This window comes from Camelina sativa, chromosome 17 (genome assembly GCF_030686135.1).
Source record: "Camelina sativa cultivar CO46 ecotype springtype chromosome 17, ASM3068613v1".
Classification (NCBI taxonomy): Eukaryota; Viridiplantae; Streptophyta; class Magnoliopsida; order Brassicales; family Brassicaceae; genus Camelina; species Camelina sativa.
In genome coordinates this window covers 1,195,308-1,212,161 of record NC_141896.1, presented here as the reverse complement: position 1 = coordinate 1,212,161, position 16,854 = coordinate 1,195,308, and the positions used below count along the sequence as shown (strand labels likewise).

General features: G+C 33.8%; 3 protein-coding genes, 2 non-coding genes and 1 pseudogene across 6 annotated transcripts; 3 read left to right on the top strand and 3 right to left on the bottom strand.

The window, feature by feature from the left end:
- The first annotated feature begins 182 nt into the window (after nt 1-182).
- Nucleotides 183-269, top strand: LOC147923231 (small nucleolar RNA R32/R81/Z41). The gene has a single exon (XR_015587981.1). It is a non-coding gene; the product is annotated as a small nucleolar RNA R32/R81/Z41 (small nucleolar RNA).
- A 144-nt stretch (nt 270-413) lies between these two features.
- On the top strand, nt 414-506 carry LOC147923230 (small nucleolar RNA snoR31/Z110/Z27). Its single transcript, XR_015587965.1, has one exon. It is a non-coding gene; the product is annotated as a small nucleolar RNA snoR31/Z110/Z27 (small nucleolar RNA).
- A 219-nt stretch (nt 507-725) lies between these two features.
- On the bottom strand, nt 726-4,447 carry LOC104754494 (putative serine/threonine-protein kinase At1g54610). The gene is made up of 7 exons (XM_010476699.3): nt 3,097-4,447; nt 2,719-3,003; nt 2,302-2,619; nt 1,996-2,223; nt 1,694-1,909; nt 1,266-1,604; nt 726-1,173 (listed from the first exon to the last, which is right to left on the bottom strand). Exons 1-7 carry the CDS (start codon nt 3,709-3,711, stop codon nt 1,021-1,023), a joined length of 2,154 nt encoding a protein of 717 aa, XP_010475001.1. The 5' UTR covers nt 3,712-4,447; the 3' UTR covers nt 726-1,020.
- A 1,873-nt stretch (nt 4,448-6,320) lies between these two features.
- Nucleotides 6,321-7,420, top strand: LOC104754493 (uncharacterized). Its single transcript, XM_010476698.3, has one exon. It carries the CDS (start codon nt 6,772-6,774, stop codon nt 7,288-7,290), a length of 519 nt encoding a protein of 172 aa, XP_010475000.1. The 5' UTR covers nt 6,321-6,771; the 3' UTR covers nt 7,291-7,420.
- On the bottom strand, nt 6,594-13,364 carry LOC109130084 (uncharacterized). Its single transcript, XM_019239301.2, has 6 exons — nt 13,293-13,364; nt 13,021-13,227; nt 12,775-12,883; nt 8,203-8,507; nt 8,006-8,122; nt 6,594-7,924 (listed from the first exon to the last, which is right to left on the bottom strand). Exons 1-6 carry the CDS (start codon nt 13,362-13,364, stop codon nt 7,805-7,807), a joined length of 930 nt encoding a protein of 309 aa, XP_019094846.2. The 3' UTR covers nt 6,594-7,804.
- Nucleotides 12,360-15,713, bottom strand: LOC104754492 (uncharacterized; annotated as a pseudogene). The gene is made up of 11 exons (XR_015587490.1): nt 15,375-15,713; nt 14,848-14,988; nt 14,670-14,762; nt 14,454-14,580; nt 14,233-14,342; nt 14,032-14,100; nt 13,847-13,935; nt 13,496-13,726; nt 13,021-13,394; nt 12,723-12,883; nt 12,360-12,604 (listed from the first exon to the last, which is right to left on the bottom strand). The product of XR_015587490.1 is annotated as an uncharacterized LOC104754492 (transcript).
- Nucleotides 15,714-16,854: the final 1,141 nt, after the last annotated feature.

Genomic DNA, 16,854 nt, shown 5'->3' with positions numbered 1-16,854 from the left:
AAAGTTTTGCTTTGTATCCAAACATGCTTCTAGGTTTAGGGTTTCTTGTTTCATCTCTTATATATAGCAAACTCATTGTAATCGCCGATAAGAGTCTCTCAATTGTCAATTCAATCCCATCTTCTGCTTCTTTTTTTGATAGGATAGGATTCTTTGGTTATTTGATTTTCAAAATGTTTTTGTGAAGAAAGTGATGAAAGTTGTAGATCGGTGATGATTTCATATGATCGATAAAAATTTCAACTCGCTACGTTCTTTCTGATTCATCCCAGTTATTCTTTTCCTAGAAAGTTACGTTTTTTTTTTATTTTCTTGTTCACGGTTTTAGAGAATTTTTTGTTCCTAATGAAAAAATCTCAGCTTTTGTTTTTTGTTGAATTCATATTTGTTTTGGCTTTGAACTAAGTGGTATACTGAAGAAGTGATGAGAAATCAGATAAATCTTAGGACACCTTCTGACACAGAACTCTCTGTGTATGAGAATGACATCATACTCTGATCTTCAGTTAAATGTTTTTACCTTTTTTTAAAAGAATTGATTTTATCTTACATCTGTACTTAAGATTGGTTGACCTGCTTTTGTTGCTTGTTAAGAATTGGACAATTCAATCTCGGTATCAAGCTCTTTTGAGAAGATGATGATGATTCTCAGGCAATACTCTACTATATATATCAAACGTCTCACCATTTAACATCAAAAGAACAAACTAATACACTATAACAAATGTAAAGGAGAGATTACGTATAATATGTACACAGATAACATCAAAAGAACAAATTAATACAGTATAACAAAAGTAAAGGAGAGATTACGTATATGTACACAAACCTCTATGATGACTCTTTAATAAATACAGCACTCTATAATCAACAAATCGCGGCTTAAGCCGTAAGTAGAACTAGAACCTATCATCCCAATCTATGAAACCAACACCATGTTTTTTGACGAGTCTGTCCTGAATAGTTATTTGGTGTGGTACAAGTTACAGACAACTCAGTTCTTTGATACATAATTTTGCTCTACCAATTGCGAGTTCGGCCTTGGCGTGTCGTTTGTGTTTGTCTGTTGACTTGCTGAAGTTGCCGATCATGTTCTTCAAGCCTCTGGTCCACTCTTCTTGGCTGAGCCAACAATGGTCCTGACATGTAAATCTTGCTGTCACTTGGAGTATACTGGTACACACAGAAACAGAGTTATGTTAGTAAAACAACCAACCGCTGCAAAAAAAGAAGAACAATAAAAACAGTTATCATTATTAACTAACCCGAGAAGGGTCTTCAACTGGTGCTCGATCCCTTCTTCTTTGATTCATGACTGGTTGATCTTGCCGACCTAATAATGCTTTGGAGGAGACTGATCCCGATAACATCTTCTGGTTTACTCTAGCTTGATGGTATCTAGGGACTGCATTCTCCTTCACATGCATCGTTAACTTAGCCATATTCCTGTTGCTCATCAATGGACCTGAGTATGAAATTCTCCCACCAGTTTGATTGTTTCTAGTTTGCATATTTAGATAATCAGCAACTGGGCCATGAGGAGTCCTCTCCTCTTTAAACGACTTGAAACTATCGTTTCTTCTTCTCAAATCTTGATATTGTTTCTGCATTTGCCACAAGAGTGATTTGCTTAACAGTTACCTCCATGGTCATTGTGACCTTAAAAGTTAAGACCTTCTACAGAGTTACTTACCTCCATTGTCATTGATAGAGAGTGATTTGCTTTGATCGGTGGGACAAGTTTTCTTTCGTGTGATCTTCTCGTCATAGAGTCTTGCCGTTCTTGTTTATCCGCCCTCATTGGTTGTCGCCTTTTCGCTTCATCCCGCATTTTAGCATCAATCTCTTTACTAGGAGGATACTTTGGTAAGTGCGATGGATCGCAAGCAAATGGCTTGGTTTTGAAGTACTGACCAAAAAAAAACAGAGTTTTGTGACTAATACTGCTTTGATGACCTCAGGAAAATAAATAGTAAAACATCAAGAACCATTTACCTCACTCTCAAGGGCACAATCTGCAGAGCTCCGGTGATCAGGATCTATGGAGAGTAAAGTCTCTAAAAGCGAAAGAACACTTGCAGGAAAGTCCTTAAACATCTCTGATACTTTACGTCTATAAGGAACTGTGGTTATGAATCCAGCTGAGGACGATAACTTCTGTTTTCTCCAGTAATTTTCTGGTGGTGAACCACAAAGCTTGAAGATTTTATGCAATTGTTCTACCTGGAAAGAGTAAGTACTTCATTTGAGTAGAAGCAAACTCAAATTTGGAGGAAATGAAATCTACGAGAATTTGCATACCTCGGTTTTTCCAGGGAGGATCGGTCTACCAGCATATAGTTCACCTAAGATGCAACCTGTGCTCCATAGATCAACGCCAACACCATAACGAGTGGCTCCAAGCAAAAGTTCTGGTGGCCGGTACCAAAGAGTGACAACATGGCTAGTCAATGGAACACTTGTTGCAGGGTCGAAAAATGTGGCTAACCCAAAATCTGCTATCTTCAAGACTCCCTTACTGTCAATCAGTAGATTTGAGCCCTTTATATCGCGATGAAGAACGCCGCGGCTGTGACAATGTTCAAGCCCACTTAGAAGTTGTCGCATGTAACACTTAACCTAAAGAACAGAAACATAGAAAAAGACACGGATTTTGAAGCGACACAAACTCTACACTTTCTCATTGTGGTAGCTAGCAAAGCAAATTATATGCAATACCTGAGGCTCTGAAAACTTGACACCGGGTAGCGAAGAAAGGCCTAAGAGATCATGATCCATATACTCGAAAACTAAGTAGAGAGACGAAGAAACAGGGGCAGTGATCAACCCTTCCAGTTTCAATACATTAGGATGATCAAGCCGTCTCATTACTATGATCTCTCTTGCCATAAACTTAACACTTTCCATATCATTAAGATCAAATCGGACCTTTTTTAACGCAACGATCTTGTTATGAAGAAGATCACGAGCTCTATACACATTGCTATATGTTCCTTGACCAATCTGCACCCATAAATTACAGTTTCACTCTGAATCTACATATTAAACAAAAACAGGATTTGCAACAAAGAAGAGAGTTAACAAAAAGAAGCTTACTTTCTCCAGCTTCTCAAAAGTATTTGCTCGGCGTGGAGTCCAACCCACTAGCGCTTCACCTGCAACGGTGACCAGCCAAGTCGGCCATCCTGCAGCCACTTGCTTCCTCTCTACATCATTTGGAGCAACAAAGTTCGGGTCCCTCTTCAGTTCCCGAGGAACCGGTAGAACCGAAGGTTCAGTCCGAGGTTTCTCTGGTTCCCTCTCAGTCAGAAGATAATCAGAAAACTGACTAGAAACTTTAGAATCCCTGCTATTCCATCTATCTACCTTCTGTTTCATAACCTTTGGATCAATCTCCAAATCCGGGTCTGCAACAGCACTAGAGACCCTTCTCAAATCCTGATCATGAACAACTCGATCCATATGACCAACCGTTTCAGGATACTCCAATATCTTCCCAATCTGATGATCATCATGAAACCTACCTGAACTAAATAACCTAACATTGGCATCTTTCTTGCTACTGGATCTATCAAACCCATCTGCCGGTTGGATCCACTCCTCTATCCTCGACGAATCAATCCGCGAGGAAGGAGGTCTCTCCACAGGTAACTCATTGAGTGTTGATGACTTTCTCCTAAAAGGCCTATGCCTAGAACTTACACAACCCATCTAAGCACTAAAAGATGAATCTTTACACATAAACATAAGCAAAAACGTAACCTTTATTCACAATCCAACTCCCCCTGAAATCTAAAACCCTAATTTCAATCTACTCAGAACCAATCAACACTCCAACGGCAAACCCCAGTTCACGAAAAAACAAAGATCGTGTTTTTTTTTGTTTTCTCCAGAAGAAGAAGACCAGAGACTGAAATCCTCAGAACAAGTAAACAGAGTGATTCTCACCGGAAAACAAAAAAATCAAAACTTTCGCCGCAAATCAGTGAAAATTTAATGGAAATTGATGATGATTGACTTTAGCCTAAAGCGTTGAATGGAAGAATCAAAGGAATGTAAAAAAGCAAAGTTGAGAGATTTTTGGATTTTGACTGATTAAACGCTTACGTACAGTGAGTCACAATCATCATCGATCGATTATAAGAAATTGTATTAAAAGGTGAAATGTCATCAAAATAACTAACTTAGCCGCCCTTGTTGTTCCATGGCATTCTCTTTTAATTTTCTTTAATAAAAAATGTCAGATTTAAAATTAAATGTGAGTTTAATTGTTACTATATGCCATTGTTGTTGTCCATTACAACAATATTCAATTACCAAAAAAATAGTAGCCAATTCAAAAATTTGTTTGAAGATTTGTTTTAGTCAACTTAAATGTTTGATTAAATATTAGTTGGATTTTAAAAAGATTTTGATACCAATTTTGGTCATTCAAATATTTGATTGTATTTGACTGCTTACTTTGTGTTTGTTTGTATTTATTCAAAATGATCCTACTATATTAATTGAGAAGTACAAATATGAAACTAACCTTAAAAAAATGTAAAAAATCACATTTAAATGCTATTAAAAATATTTAATAAAAATTAATTACTTAATTTAATAAAGATGATAAATACTTTGACTAGATATAAACAATATATCCTTTTTAAATAATTATTAATTTTCAAAAAAAAAATATTTTCTAATTAATTATGGAAGAAAATTATTATTTATTTTTAAAAATATATAACCAATCAGAATTTTTGAAACTATGATTTTATATCCAAGTAGAGAATATGATTATTTTTAATAACTAGATTTGGAAGATTTTGTTAAGATTTTAAATTATAGTTTTCCTATCATCTTTTTTTAATTTTATTTACAAATTGTTTTGAATTATCATACAATACTTATGATTAATAAATATATTAAAAAATTTAGCATATGTTGTGATTTGAATTTTTAAAATCAAAGATATATTACTCAATCTATGAAGAAAAAATATGAATTTTAATTTTTCACAATGGCAGATTGGTAAAACTTAAATTTATGTGGCTGATAAATTTATTAATTTTATTTACTCACAATTACAATATTATAATTACTACTTCGAAATATTTTATAAAATAATGATGCATATAATACAAACAAGCAATAGAAAACTGAATTATACATCAAACAAATAACTATAATATTCTAAAATAATTAGTATTCAAAAAGATATATATATATATATAGATTTACCGAACAATTATAGCACGGGATATCTCCTAGTTTGATTGTAATCGTGGTTAAAAAAAAGGTCGTCTGTTAAGCCTAAAAATATCATATATGGATATGAATTCAAAAACTTTTCAGAATAATGAATAATCCATGATTGTGTCATTGTGTGTTTAGACAGAATATTTTTTTAAAATAATAATTAATGAAAGATATTTTATGAAGATCCTACTATTGGAAATGAATTATGAAACATGAGAATTCTGAAACAGTAAAGGAAAGAGTAATCACGAATACAAATAACCGAATAAAGTTCAGAGTTGTGATCGTTTGACTGACATTAGCAGATAATAAGTTGCCAAATACATACATGATACATCTAATATACAGGCGTGTTTATGTGAGATAATAAGTTGCCAAATACAGCTTGTATAGTGTGTACTAATGTAAGAGGTCTTTACATATATTAATATATAGATTTTATGGAATACTTTAATTTACTTGGCGCACACGATAGCACGATGTCTTTTGACAAAAAAAACTAACTTAATTATTAATTACAAAATGGTTAACTATAGAGGGAGGATGCCGACATCTTCATTGGATGTGGTGCTGCCACTGTTGTATTGCACCGGAATTATCCGGTCATGGGATTATAATAAAGTGACTATTGATATACGATTTAATTGATACATATAAATGACAAGCAAAGAATACTTGGAAGTAGTTGGAAGATGGTTGGCCAAAATATTTGATTACAGATTCTCAACTTAATATGATTAGTGAAGATAAATGCTCAGAGAATCTCATCTCATTTGATGGCTAGACGCAAAAAGAATATTCAAGAAAAAAAAGAAAAAGCTCATACTCCACGACTTATGACTTGACGATAAGAAATAGACAAGCGCATTCATCATATATGGGATTCAAGAAAAAAGGCTTAGCGGTAAGCGTCAAGAAGTTTCGCTCCCCGTTGTTCTTCATACTAAGAAATAGACAAAACTATAAAGAAGGAAAGTATAATTAAAGGTTAAGTGATTCGTTTTTATTTTTCTTGTCGGCTAAAATAAGCGAAGAGGCGCACTCTATGACTAACCTACCACCAAAAAAAAAGATTTTGATAACCTTCTTATTGCAATAAAAAAACACAATGGAATAAACAGAAAATGCGTATCCTGGTTAATTTCTTAAATTGGAGAGGAGAAAAAGAGTAAAGCATATGATATTAATGGAAATTATAATACTTTTGATTGATCTCACAGTTCACGCAGTTTCCATGTCTGGTCTCTTGTGGGATTACCAATAAACAAAACGACACATAAGCGCGTGTACTCCACTTCGATCCTCGAAACAAACGAGTGTAAAACACGCTCTTCCACATGAGAGTATGATTCACGTGAACTAAAAATCTATTTCCCTTCAAATCTGAAGATTTAACACATTTTCTTCTTTTCTTTGCATCTTTTGGGACAAATCTCACAAATCCACGGATATTTCAATTCCTACGCTAAAGAAAATAAAAAAGGTAGTAATAATCTCTGAATCGGATTAGATCTCTCTCTCTCGCTGATGATGGATCCAACAGAGTCACCAAGAACATCGAATGGCTCTTCTTCTTCTTTGTCTCCACCACGATCGTACCTTATCTTTATGCGAATCATGAGCAAGAGACGGACATGGGTTTGTCTCTTTGTAGCTGTCTACGCTATTCTCTTGTCTTCCTCTTGGAACTTTCTCACATCTGTACTTAGCTGGTACAAGCTTCAGTACACCTCATCTCCGTCGCCGTCGCGGTTACCGGCGGTTTACGCTTCTGTGGTGTTGGGAGCTGTGTTTGGAGCCATGTCCATGGTTGCGGCGGCTGCGGTTGCGGTTCCTGCGGTTATGGTGATTTGGATATCGGTGGTTGTTTTGCTCGCGTTTTTTGGGAAATCGAGAAGAGTTTTGGTTGTTGAAGCTCGCAAGATTACAAGAGAAGTGTTTGGATTTGTCTTTAAGGTTCTTTTGAAAGAAGGCAATGCTGTTGCTGCTGTTTGTGCTGTTTTGGGTTATTTTATTCTTATCAGAAAAGATTTTGATTCGATTTAGGGTTTTTTTAGTTTGTGATTTTGGGATTTTTTTTTTTTTTTTGTTTCTTTGGATTAGGGTGTTTTTTTTTTTTCTTTTTAATCTGGAAAACTTGATGATTATATTATGAAGAAACTCTTGTCTTCTGCTTTTTCTTTTTTTTTTAGAGTTTTTAGTAATAAAACCCCTCAACTAAAGATGTATAATAAATAAAACCCCTCAATTATCTAGCTAATCGAAAGCCCCCTCAAGTTAAAATCTGTTAATGAAAAATCCCTTCCGTCCATAGTGTTTTTAAATCTAGATGATTACTGTTAAGACAATTAAGTTACAACGTTGCATTTTAAGGAAATGAAATAAACAGATATGTTTTTAAATAGTTAAGAACTTTGATAGATAACCAAAAACCTCATTACAAATCTGAGTATTTAAACCTATTGAAACATAAAAATGATGAAAACACGATTAACATCAAAATTAAACATGTTGCAACATCAAAATCCAAAAAAGCAAGACTTCATGTGACAAGCTAAGTTCATTGGATGGTTTTTTGCCTTTTTGAAGGTCTTCCTGGAGGCAAATTGGGTGGTTTAGAAACTGGTTCGCGTTTACATTTGCGTTTGTTGTTTCCAGTTTGTTGACAATTGCTACATGTCTACAAAAACAAATGCATGAGTCACAAGTTCATTTCTAAGCAATCATTGACCTATACTAATACAGAGAATTATAGCTGTACCATGATAGCTTTCGCATGATAAGAAGGAAATTCTTGAGGCATATTAGGTGGCTTAGGCACCGGCTCTATTTGACATGTGCGTTTGTTATGCCCTGTTTGTGCGCAATTGCTACATGTCTGCATAATGAAATAAGTATTGGTAAGGATTACCACCATATAAGAAATAGAGACGTATGCATAATAAACAGTCATATTACCACTATAGACTTTTGAGAATTCTGTGAAGAAGCTTCTTCGCTTGGATCTTTGATTTGGTCATTATTTTTTGGTCCTCCTGGCATTATCCTGTCCGGAGGAGGCATAACAACAACATCACTATGTGTTTCCCACAGTTTCATCCCATTCACAAGAAACAAAAGCAAATTGTAACAAAGTTTCCACTTCTCGACAGAATAGCATTCTAAAATTACAGTTTCTAGCAGCTTTGTCTCCTTATATTCAGCCCACATTGCAGACATAATATGACAGCAAGGAATCCCACTCACACCATGTATCCCAATATCTAAAATACTAATTATAGGTTTACATTATTGTTGCATCATCCAACCCAAGGTAGTTATGTTTATGCAACAATTATTTTTCCCAACAAAGTATTTGTTATTGAAAAATTAAGCATTAAATGTGATAAAATAAAATTTTATATTGACAATTTTCAAGAATTTTTATTTTTATGAAAACTACTCATTTTCCTTAAATTCCAAAATTAAATTCAGGTTAGTTTTTTTAGGATAATCGGAATTTCAAACTTTCTTTTTAACAATAAATTAGCAGTTGACTTTACATCACTTTTACAATCTTACCTACAAAATTGTAGTGTATTAGTTTTACGATTTCAATATCTTGATCTAATAGTAAAATTAATAGTAATCACTTGAAAGGTATAACAAAATTGACATAATCAAAAAAATTGTTTTATAATCTTGTACAAGATGTGATCATATACAAAACTTTATGTTTATGTTCATTAATTCTTACAAGAAATAGTGTGTGTTATTTTATACAACCTTTTGATATTGCAACTTTTTTTAACAAATGACTTTGGGATTTGTTTATTTGAGAATATGAATAATGTATATGTTTATTTTAAAGGGAAAGATCTTTTGCTCTCACCACTTAATGATTGTAAAATATATACATGCATGTGTTTGATTGGTTTCTTCATTTGATGGTACTAGTTTATAACCATAGTTCAGTTCACTACCATTAGTAGTTCTTCAAAATCGTTTCAAATTAGTATATTTTAGAAGTAATTGTTTGCTATTCATTGTTTGGGGTTCATGGTTTTTCTTTTTTTTGGTAAAACCATAATAGATATCTAAAACTGAACCAACAAAATATCCTTGTAACAAAAATTGAACAAACTACATTTCAATGGGGCAAAAGTCCAAGACATAATCAATTATAGTAGTCTTTACTCTTGAGGAGTGTCTGGTTTTATTATATCTTGGTGGTCGAGGTCCCACAATAAATGATTTTTGTCTGTAGTGGCAAAAGAATCAAGGAGTGTTTGAACTTTGAAGCTTAATCAACACAATCTCTCACTAACTATGTTTGACTTATGGGATGAAAATTTTGCGTGGAAATCATGATCACTGAGGAGGACGACTCTCTGTTTCACTTGTTGTTATTTTATAACATGATTCAAACACCTACTCGTTGATAAATTTATCTACAATGCATTAATTCTTCTATTTTATGCATATAATAGTCAACTAACGATAATATATATTTTAATTTTTTTTCCCCGCAGGAGTTATATCATTATAAGATACAAATTCTTTGAGGTTCATCAACAAGAACTTGTATGATGATGATGATAAGTGGTTGACTGGTTGTGCTATTTTAGTAGTTACCGAAGTTGCAAATCGAGTACCGTTCATATCACCGTGTTGTTAAGAAGAATAATAAATTTAATTTATTAGAACAGTAATTTGAATAGGTATGAGGCTTTAATGACACTAAGGCCCAATGGGCTTAGAGTTGTAGTTTAATTATTTATTTAGATTAAATATTAGCTCTAACTATAATTTAAGATGATCAAAATCAATATGCTTTCTTCTATCTTACATTTTTTTAATATGTTTTTCATATCTTCTTTCTTACTTTATTTTTCTGGGTATTTTTACATTTGGGGATTAAAAAAAATCTCAGGAATTGAATCTATATTTTGTGTTATCTTGCTTCTAAGTTCTAACATTCATCGCCATTAATTAAACTTGATACACCAAGTATCCCAATCTCTAAAATACTAATCATAGGTTTATATTATTGTTGTCATATCCAACCGAGGGTAGTTATAATTATTTTTCCCAACAAAGTATTTGTTATGAAAAAATATTTTATAACCTTGTACAAAATGTGATCATATACAAAATTTTATGTTTATGTTCATTAATTCTAACAAGTAATTAGTGTGTATTATTTTATACAACCTTTTGATATTGCAATTTCTTTGGGATTTGTTTATTTGCAGAAAATGAATAAAATTGAGCCTACCTTAGGTGGCAAATCTAAGACCCCTAAAGTGACCAATGAACTTAAGAAAAAAGATACATATGCTAAGGAATTTGAAGATGGAAGCAAAATATCCAAAGATTAGAGAAATGATCTGTAGATTGTTGACAAAGTTTTGAGGCAAAAGCGTGATAACTTTTTTTGTTTGTACAATAATATTTGTATGATTACAAAATTTATAAGATTTTGGTAGAAAACTTCATATGGTTTTCTTATAACTGTTTTTGATAGGATGTCAACACCTATTTTGTAAAAAAAAAAAAGTGGTAGATGTTTGGTCAAAACATAATTTACTAAATATTTCATAGGATTTTTTATCACAATTAATGTACTAAATATGGTAGTCTTTACTCTTCAAAAGTGTCTGGTCTTATTATATATCGGTAGTCCCACAATGAATGATTTTTTGTCTGAGGCAAAAGAAGCAAGGAGTGTTTGAACTTTGAAGCTTAATCAACACAATCTCTCACTAACTATGTTTGATATATGGGATGAAAATTTTGCGTAGAAATCATGATCAATGAGGAGGACGACTCTCTGTTTCACTTGTTGTTACTTCATAACATGATTCAAACACCTACTTGCTGATAAATTTATCTACAATGCATTATATCTTCTATTTTATGCATATAATAGTCAATTAACGATAATATATATTTTATTTTTTTTTTCCCGCAGGAGTTATATTATTATATGATACAAATTCTTTGAGGTTCATCAACTAGAACTTGTATGATGATGATGATAAGTGGTTGACTGGTTGTGCTATTTTAGTAGTCACCTATGTTGCAAATCGAGTACCGGCCATATCACCGTGTTGTTTGGAAAAATAATAAAATTAATTTATTATAACGGGTAATTTGAATAAGCATGAGGTTTTAATGACACTAAGACCCAATGGGCTTAGAGTTGTAGTTTAATTATTTATTTAGATTCAATATTAGGACTAACTATAATTTAAGAATATCAAAATCAGTATGCTTTCTTTTATCTTACATTTTTTTAATATCCTTTTCATATCTTATTTCTTACTTAATTTTCCGCGTATTATTACATTTGGGGATTAAAGAAAATCTCAGGAATTGAATCTATATTTTGTGTTTTCTTGCTTCTAAGTTCTAACCTTCATCGCCATTAATTAAACTTGATACACCAACTATCCCAATTTCTAAAATACTAATCATAAGTTTATATTTTTTGCCTCATCCAACCCAGGGTAGTTATGTTTATGCAACAATTATTTTTCCCAACAAAGTATTTGTTATGAAAAAATATTTTATAACCTTGTACAAGATGGGATCATATACAAAATTCTATGTTTATGTTCATTAATTCTTACAAGAAATTAGTGTGTATTATTTTATACAGCCTTTTGATATTGCAATTTCTTTGGGATTTGTTTATTTGCAGAAAATGAATAAAACTGATCCTACCTTAGGTGGCAAATCTAAGACCCCTAAAGTGGCTAATGAATTTAAGAAAAAAGCTACAGATGCTAAGGAATTTGAAGATGGAAACAAAATATCAAAGGATTAGAGAAATGATCCATAGATTGTTGACAAAGTTTTGAGGCAAAAGCTTGAAAACTTTTTTTGTTTGTACAATAATATTTCTATTAAAAAATTTATAAGATTTTGGTAGAAAACTTCATATAGTTTTCTTATAACTGTTTTTGATAGGATATCAACACCTATTTTGTAAAAAAAAAAAAAAAAATGGTAGATGTTTGGTGAAAACATAATTTACTAAATATGTAGTAGGAATTTTTTAATAAGTCATTAGATTTTCTTGTTAATCAGAAATCAAACAAGAAATTGTTTATGATATTTATTTTTAAGGATTAGGGGAATTGTTTATGATATTTATTTTTATAATTGTGTTTGTCTTTGATTAATGTAAGTAAAAACATCCTGATGAGTATGTTTGGACTGTTGGCTCTTTAAATTGTAATGGCTTTTTTGCTTCACAAACTTGGATGAAACCGCTTGGTCAGATCTGATTTGGTTTGAAGGTGTTCTTTAGCCATGAACGTTATATATGCTTTGACCCCGCCCGCACGATATGGTCCAGCACAAAATTCTTCTTCTATATATATAGAAAGACAAATTGCAGTTAGGTTCTAGTTACTTTTCACATAAAACAGAGAATGTGTGGTGTGAATCACAAGAAGAAAAAAAAGAAACTGTAAGTGAAGAAAACAAGCCTTTGTGTCGTTGTATTTGGCAATGACGACTTTGAGCATGTTTTCCATGTACTGCGGACTAAAGAAGGACTAAAGAAGGCATCAAGCTCAAGGGGTTTGAATCCACAGTATATTCGACCCGAATTCCGCTTTGGAAGGTAATCTCGTGGCACATCGAAACCCTGATGATCGTAACAAGAATTAACCCAAGAGTTACACTCCCCTAGCTACCAAAAATGCGATTATAGATGCCAAGGGATCTACCCTAATATATATATAATCATAGTGAGATCGATAAAAGGGTCCAGACATAACATACCTCGCTTTTGTGACATTGGCGAAGGTAGCGACACCAATCCTCAGAGTCTTCAGGATCCGAATTGTATTCACAACCCACGAAACTATCAACATCCCATTCTTGATCGCTTTCGACGCTGTCCTTATCCTCGTTATCTTCGTCCTCTTCCTCCTCCTCCTCCTCGTCCTCTTCCTCGCTAGTCGCGGAAATCTCGACCTTTTTAAGGACCTTGAAACCAATCTTGGCGAATAATGTAATGAATCTCTCCAACTCTAGCTTGGTGCTTCCTCAACAGTATCGAAGGATCTCGGCGTCTCTAGATTTGCTTCTTCAACGGTATCGACATCGCTGGATTTGGGATCCATTTGTCCCAAGTAAAAACCCTAGAGAGAATTCTGAGACGACACGGACAAGTCAGAGAAGAAGAAAGAAGAAGATAGGTTGATTAAAAAGACAAACTTAAAAAAACCAAACGCGAGGGCACTATTGTCCCTACTGGTTCTGTACTTAGCAAATGCTGATGGTGTTTCTGCCTTAACGAGTTATGGACCTGCCAATTCTTAAGCGACGTCCCGTTAGTGAGTTCAGTAACATGACCAGACCTTCTTCGACCGCATCAGCTTGTTTGTCTAACTCATAGCTGCTTAACTGTGGGAGAAGGCTAAGCTCGCATAGGAGTCCAATTGCTGCTGCAGCCGTGCAGGTACGGTCCCACGATGGTTGTGACCTGTCCGTTTAAAGATCAAATGAGGAAGGAGAGCACTATTTTGGCAGAGAGAGATTGGACCAAGAACATGAGTAAATATAGAGGCTTGAGACTATTTTTACCGGAGCTTGGACCAGGAACATGAGTAAATATAGAGGCATTGCGGATGCACCAGCTGAAAGAGATATACAAGGAAGATCTTCATCTCCCTATACTGACTTTGCGTGATCCTACATATGAGTTTAAGCAAATATCTTTCCGTTAAGCAAGTTCTTTAGAGAAAGGAAAAAAGATGAAATCCATGTGAGAGATGATCAGCCCTGTACCTTTAAAAGCTTGAGCATTGCAGCAGAATTGTTCCACGTGCCATCAAGCAAAATGAAGTGAAGATCTGTCTGGGAAATATACAAAGTGTAGAGAGTCTTTCAGTCTATATCCTTAAACAACCTAATCTAAGAATTTTTCTGTTTGAAATAAGCAACGATAGAAGAACAGAGAGCCTATAGTCAAAACATTGCAATCTTTACCATGGATGATGATCCAGGATTCTCTGAAGCCGAACAACCAAAAGTGTCTTTAACCGAGAAAGTAACTTCCGAGTTCTGGTTGGGATAGAGGCAACGGACTTGGTTTTTTCCTGAGCATCCATCAGAACAAAAATACAAGACTTTAGCAAAACAACTAGAGATTTTGAGTGACATCTTTTCAAGTTTAAACAACAAAGACTAGATGTAGATGAATCAAACACCTGCACGCTTGAATTCATTCCACATGATCTCTTCGTCTTCAGCAATTCCAAAGACGCAGAGTGTAGCGGATTGGACGCCAAATATCTGCCACAATAACTTGCCCGTGTTGTTCTGGCGTAGAAAATCCTGCCAACAGCTAAACAGCCTATCAGTCATAGGAGTTGGAGGGTACAGATTGAAATGGAATAGCCTAAACTGGTTGGTGCAATACTAACCCTAGGATGCATATAAAGCCAAAAACGTATCTGTTTCCATAAACCACACGGCTTGATATATGAACACATGCAGTCCTCCATAGCAAGCCAACACTGCATATATTCAGAAAATGTCTCGTCTCTTAGATTTGAGTTCATGGAAAATAAATCAATTCAAGAAACAGTAATATGGAAGTACCTTCTGGCATAAATAACCCCTGCTCCCAAGCAGCCGGCAAGCAACTTGTCGAGCAGAAAAAAACCGGAACTTCTTCTCCGGGTCATTTAATGCTTCATATGTAGCCCTGTGTTTCTTATCTTCATATGCACCAAACGGTCCCTGTGATAGTTAGTTGCACACAAGTAGAAGTATTATAACCTCACTCTCTAACATTTAAGAGCTCAAAGATCAACCCAAATCATATTAACCAGGAAGAAACCAGTAGCATTCCACAAAAAGACGACATAATCATTATACTCATAGAGCTTCAGAAGATACAACAGCTCAGATCACTATATCCTCAGAAAAAAGAAGTAATGTAAGCAATAAACAACCTAAGTATAAACGAATAATCATTATACTCGTAGAGCTTCAGAAGATACCACAGCTCAAATCACTATAGCAAGATCCTCATAAATGAATAATGTAAGCAATAAACAACCTAAGTATAAACGATTCAAAAGGAAACAAACAAGGAGGTTTCAGTCATGGTCACCGGCAACTACCTGTAACTTGCCACCATTTCCACCAAACTCTATAGGAGAATCCAATTTGCACTCCAGAACTTTCAAATCATCCACAATCTGTTTCACCGCGGCTGGGAATGGAGACACCGGACCCCATCTCCGCCACTCCTCTACCGAGATGATTCCGTCTTCGGATTCCCTCGGCTGAGAACGCGAATTCACGGGAGTCATAACCAATCTCCGGCCAGCAGCTCCGAGTTTACGGCGGCGGATACGGCAGTGAAACAGTAGAGACGGAGAGGTATCGAGTACGACGGATGTTCCGGCGATATAACGCATCGTTGGGTTCTAATCGAGGAGTAATAATAATTTAGTTTTACGGGTAATTGAATCATATTGGGCTTTTATGAGTCTAATAAGGCCCAGTATTATTAGGTTTTTGGATATTACCCTCGTATTTTTTCTTCTTTTTTTTTTTCTTTTTCTTTTTTCTCTGTAGAGAAGTGTTATAAAATTAGAGTGACAACTTTTTAATGTTGGATATAAAATTATTAATTCTAAATGTGTAATTTTTCTTATTAGACAACGTCTCGCAATTTTTAATCCTAAATTGAAAAGGACCATTTTCTTTGTTGTCTCAAATTTCAGAAGATACATTAATATGCCTATTACCAAATGTCCCAGTTTATAAAGAAGAACATACTATCGTTTTCCAAAGCCTAATGGGAAGTGGAAGCAGACAGAAAATCTATATACTAGTATGTCTTAATCTTCTTTTTCTACTAAGTTAAAAACAAGTTGTAAGAGTCTTAATACCACCAGGTTGTATGATCAAATTTAACTATTCAGGCTTAAGAATGATAAATAACAAAAGTTATAAACTACAAATCTTTGATGATTATATTAACAACATATAATATATAGACTATATAGTTATGGTCCGTTTTAAGTTCAGCTTAGGAGAAAAATTCATCATTTGAGCAAAAGTAAGAAAAGAAAAAAAGTAACCAAGTACAAGTACTATTACTAAGTAACCAAGTATATACATAGTACAAAAATAAACCAAAAATAGGTAAACAAAAAAAAAGAGATAAAAAGAGCAAATTGTATAAAAAAAAAAAAAAAAAAAAAAAAAAAAAGAGAGAGATTGATAATTGATATCATTTGTTGGGACGAGGGAAGTGAGAACGGGTAAATCAAGCCAAAAACTGCGTTAGTATATCGAACCCGAACTAGAATAATAGGGGAAAATCACATTCTTGTTTTATTAATTAGAATATAGAACTGTATCATAAAGCATAAACCCCCATAAATAACAGAAAAATAAAAAAGAAAGGTCAAACTCAAATGAGTTATTATTAATCTTAATTGAAAACAAAAACATATCCAATCAGAAAATTATAACTGAATTTCAGACTAGAATAATACCCTCATTAAAAAATCTGCAGAAAAACGTCAATCAAAATTCATGTGGCACATAACATACCATATTACCGATTACCGAAGTGTAAATTTCCAC

Excerpts from the sequence above, each read along its gene's own strand:
- LOC104754494 (XM_010476699.3), bottom strand. The coding sequence starts at position 3,711 with ATGGGTTGTGTAAGTTCTAGGCATAGGCCTTTTAGGAGAAAGTCATCA. Across the intron at positions 3,004-3,096 it reads CTTTTGAGAAGCTGGAGAAA|ATTGGTCAAGGAACATATAG; the intron begins GTAAGCTTCTTT and ends TTATGGGTGCAG. Across the intron at positions 1,910-1,995 it reads ATTGTGCCCTTGAGAGTGAG|TACTTCAAAACCAAGCCATT; the intron begins GTAAATGGTTCT and ends TTTTTTGGTCAG.
- LOC104754493 (XM_010476698.3), top strand. The coding sequence starts at position 6,772 with ATGATGGATCCAACAGAGTCACCAAGAACATCGAATGGCTCTTCTTCT.
- LOC109130084 (XM_019239301.2), bottom strand. The coding sequence starts at position 13,364 with ATGGATCCCAAATCCAGCGATGTCGATACCGTTGAAGAAGCAAATCTA. Across the intron at positions 12,884-13,020 it reads GCCAATGTCACAAAAGCGAG|GGTTTCGATGTGCCACGAGA; the intron begins GTATGTTATGTC and ends TACGATCATCAG. Across the intron at positions 8,123-8,202 it reads ATTCTCAAAAGTCTATAGTG|ACATGTAGCAATTGCGCACA; the intron begins GTAATATGACTG and ends TTCATTATGCAG.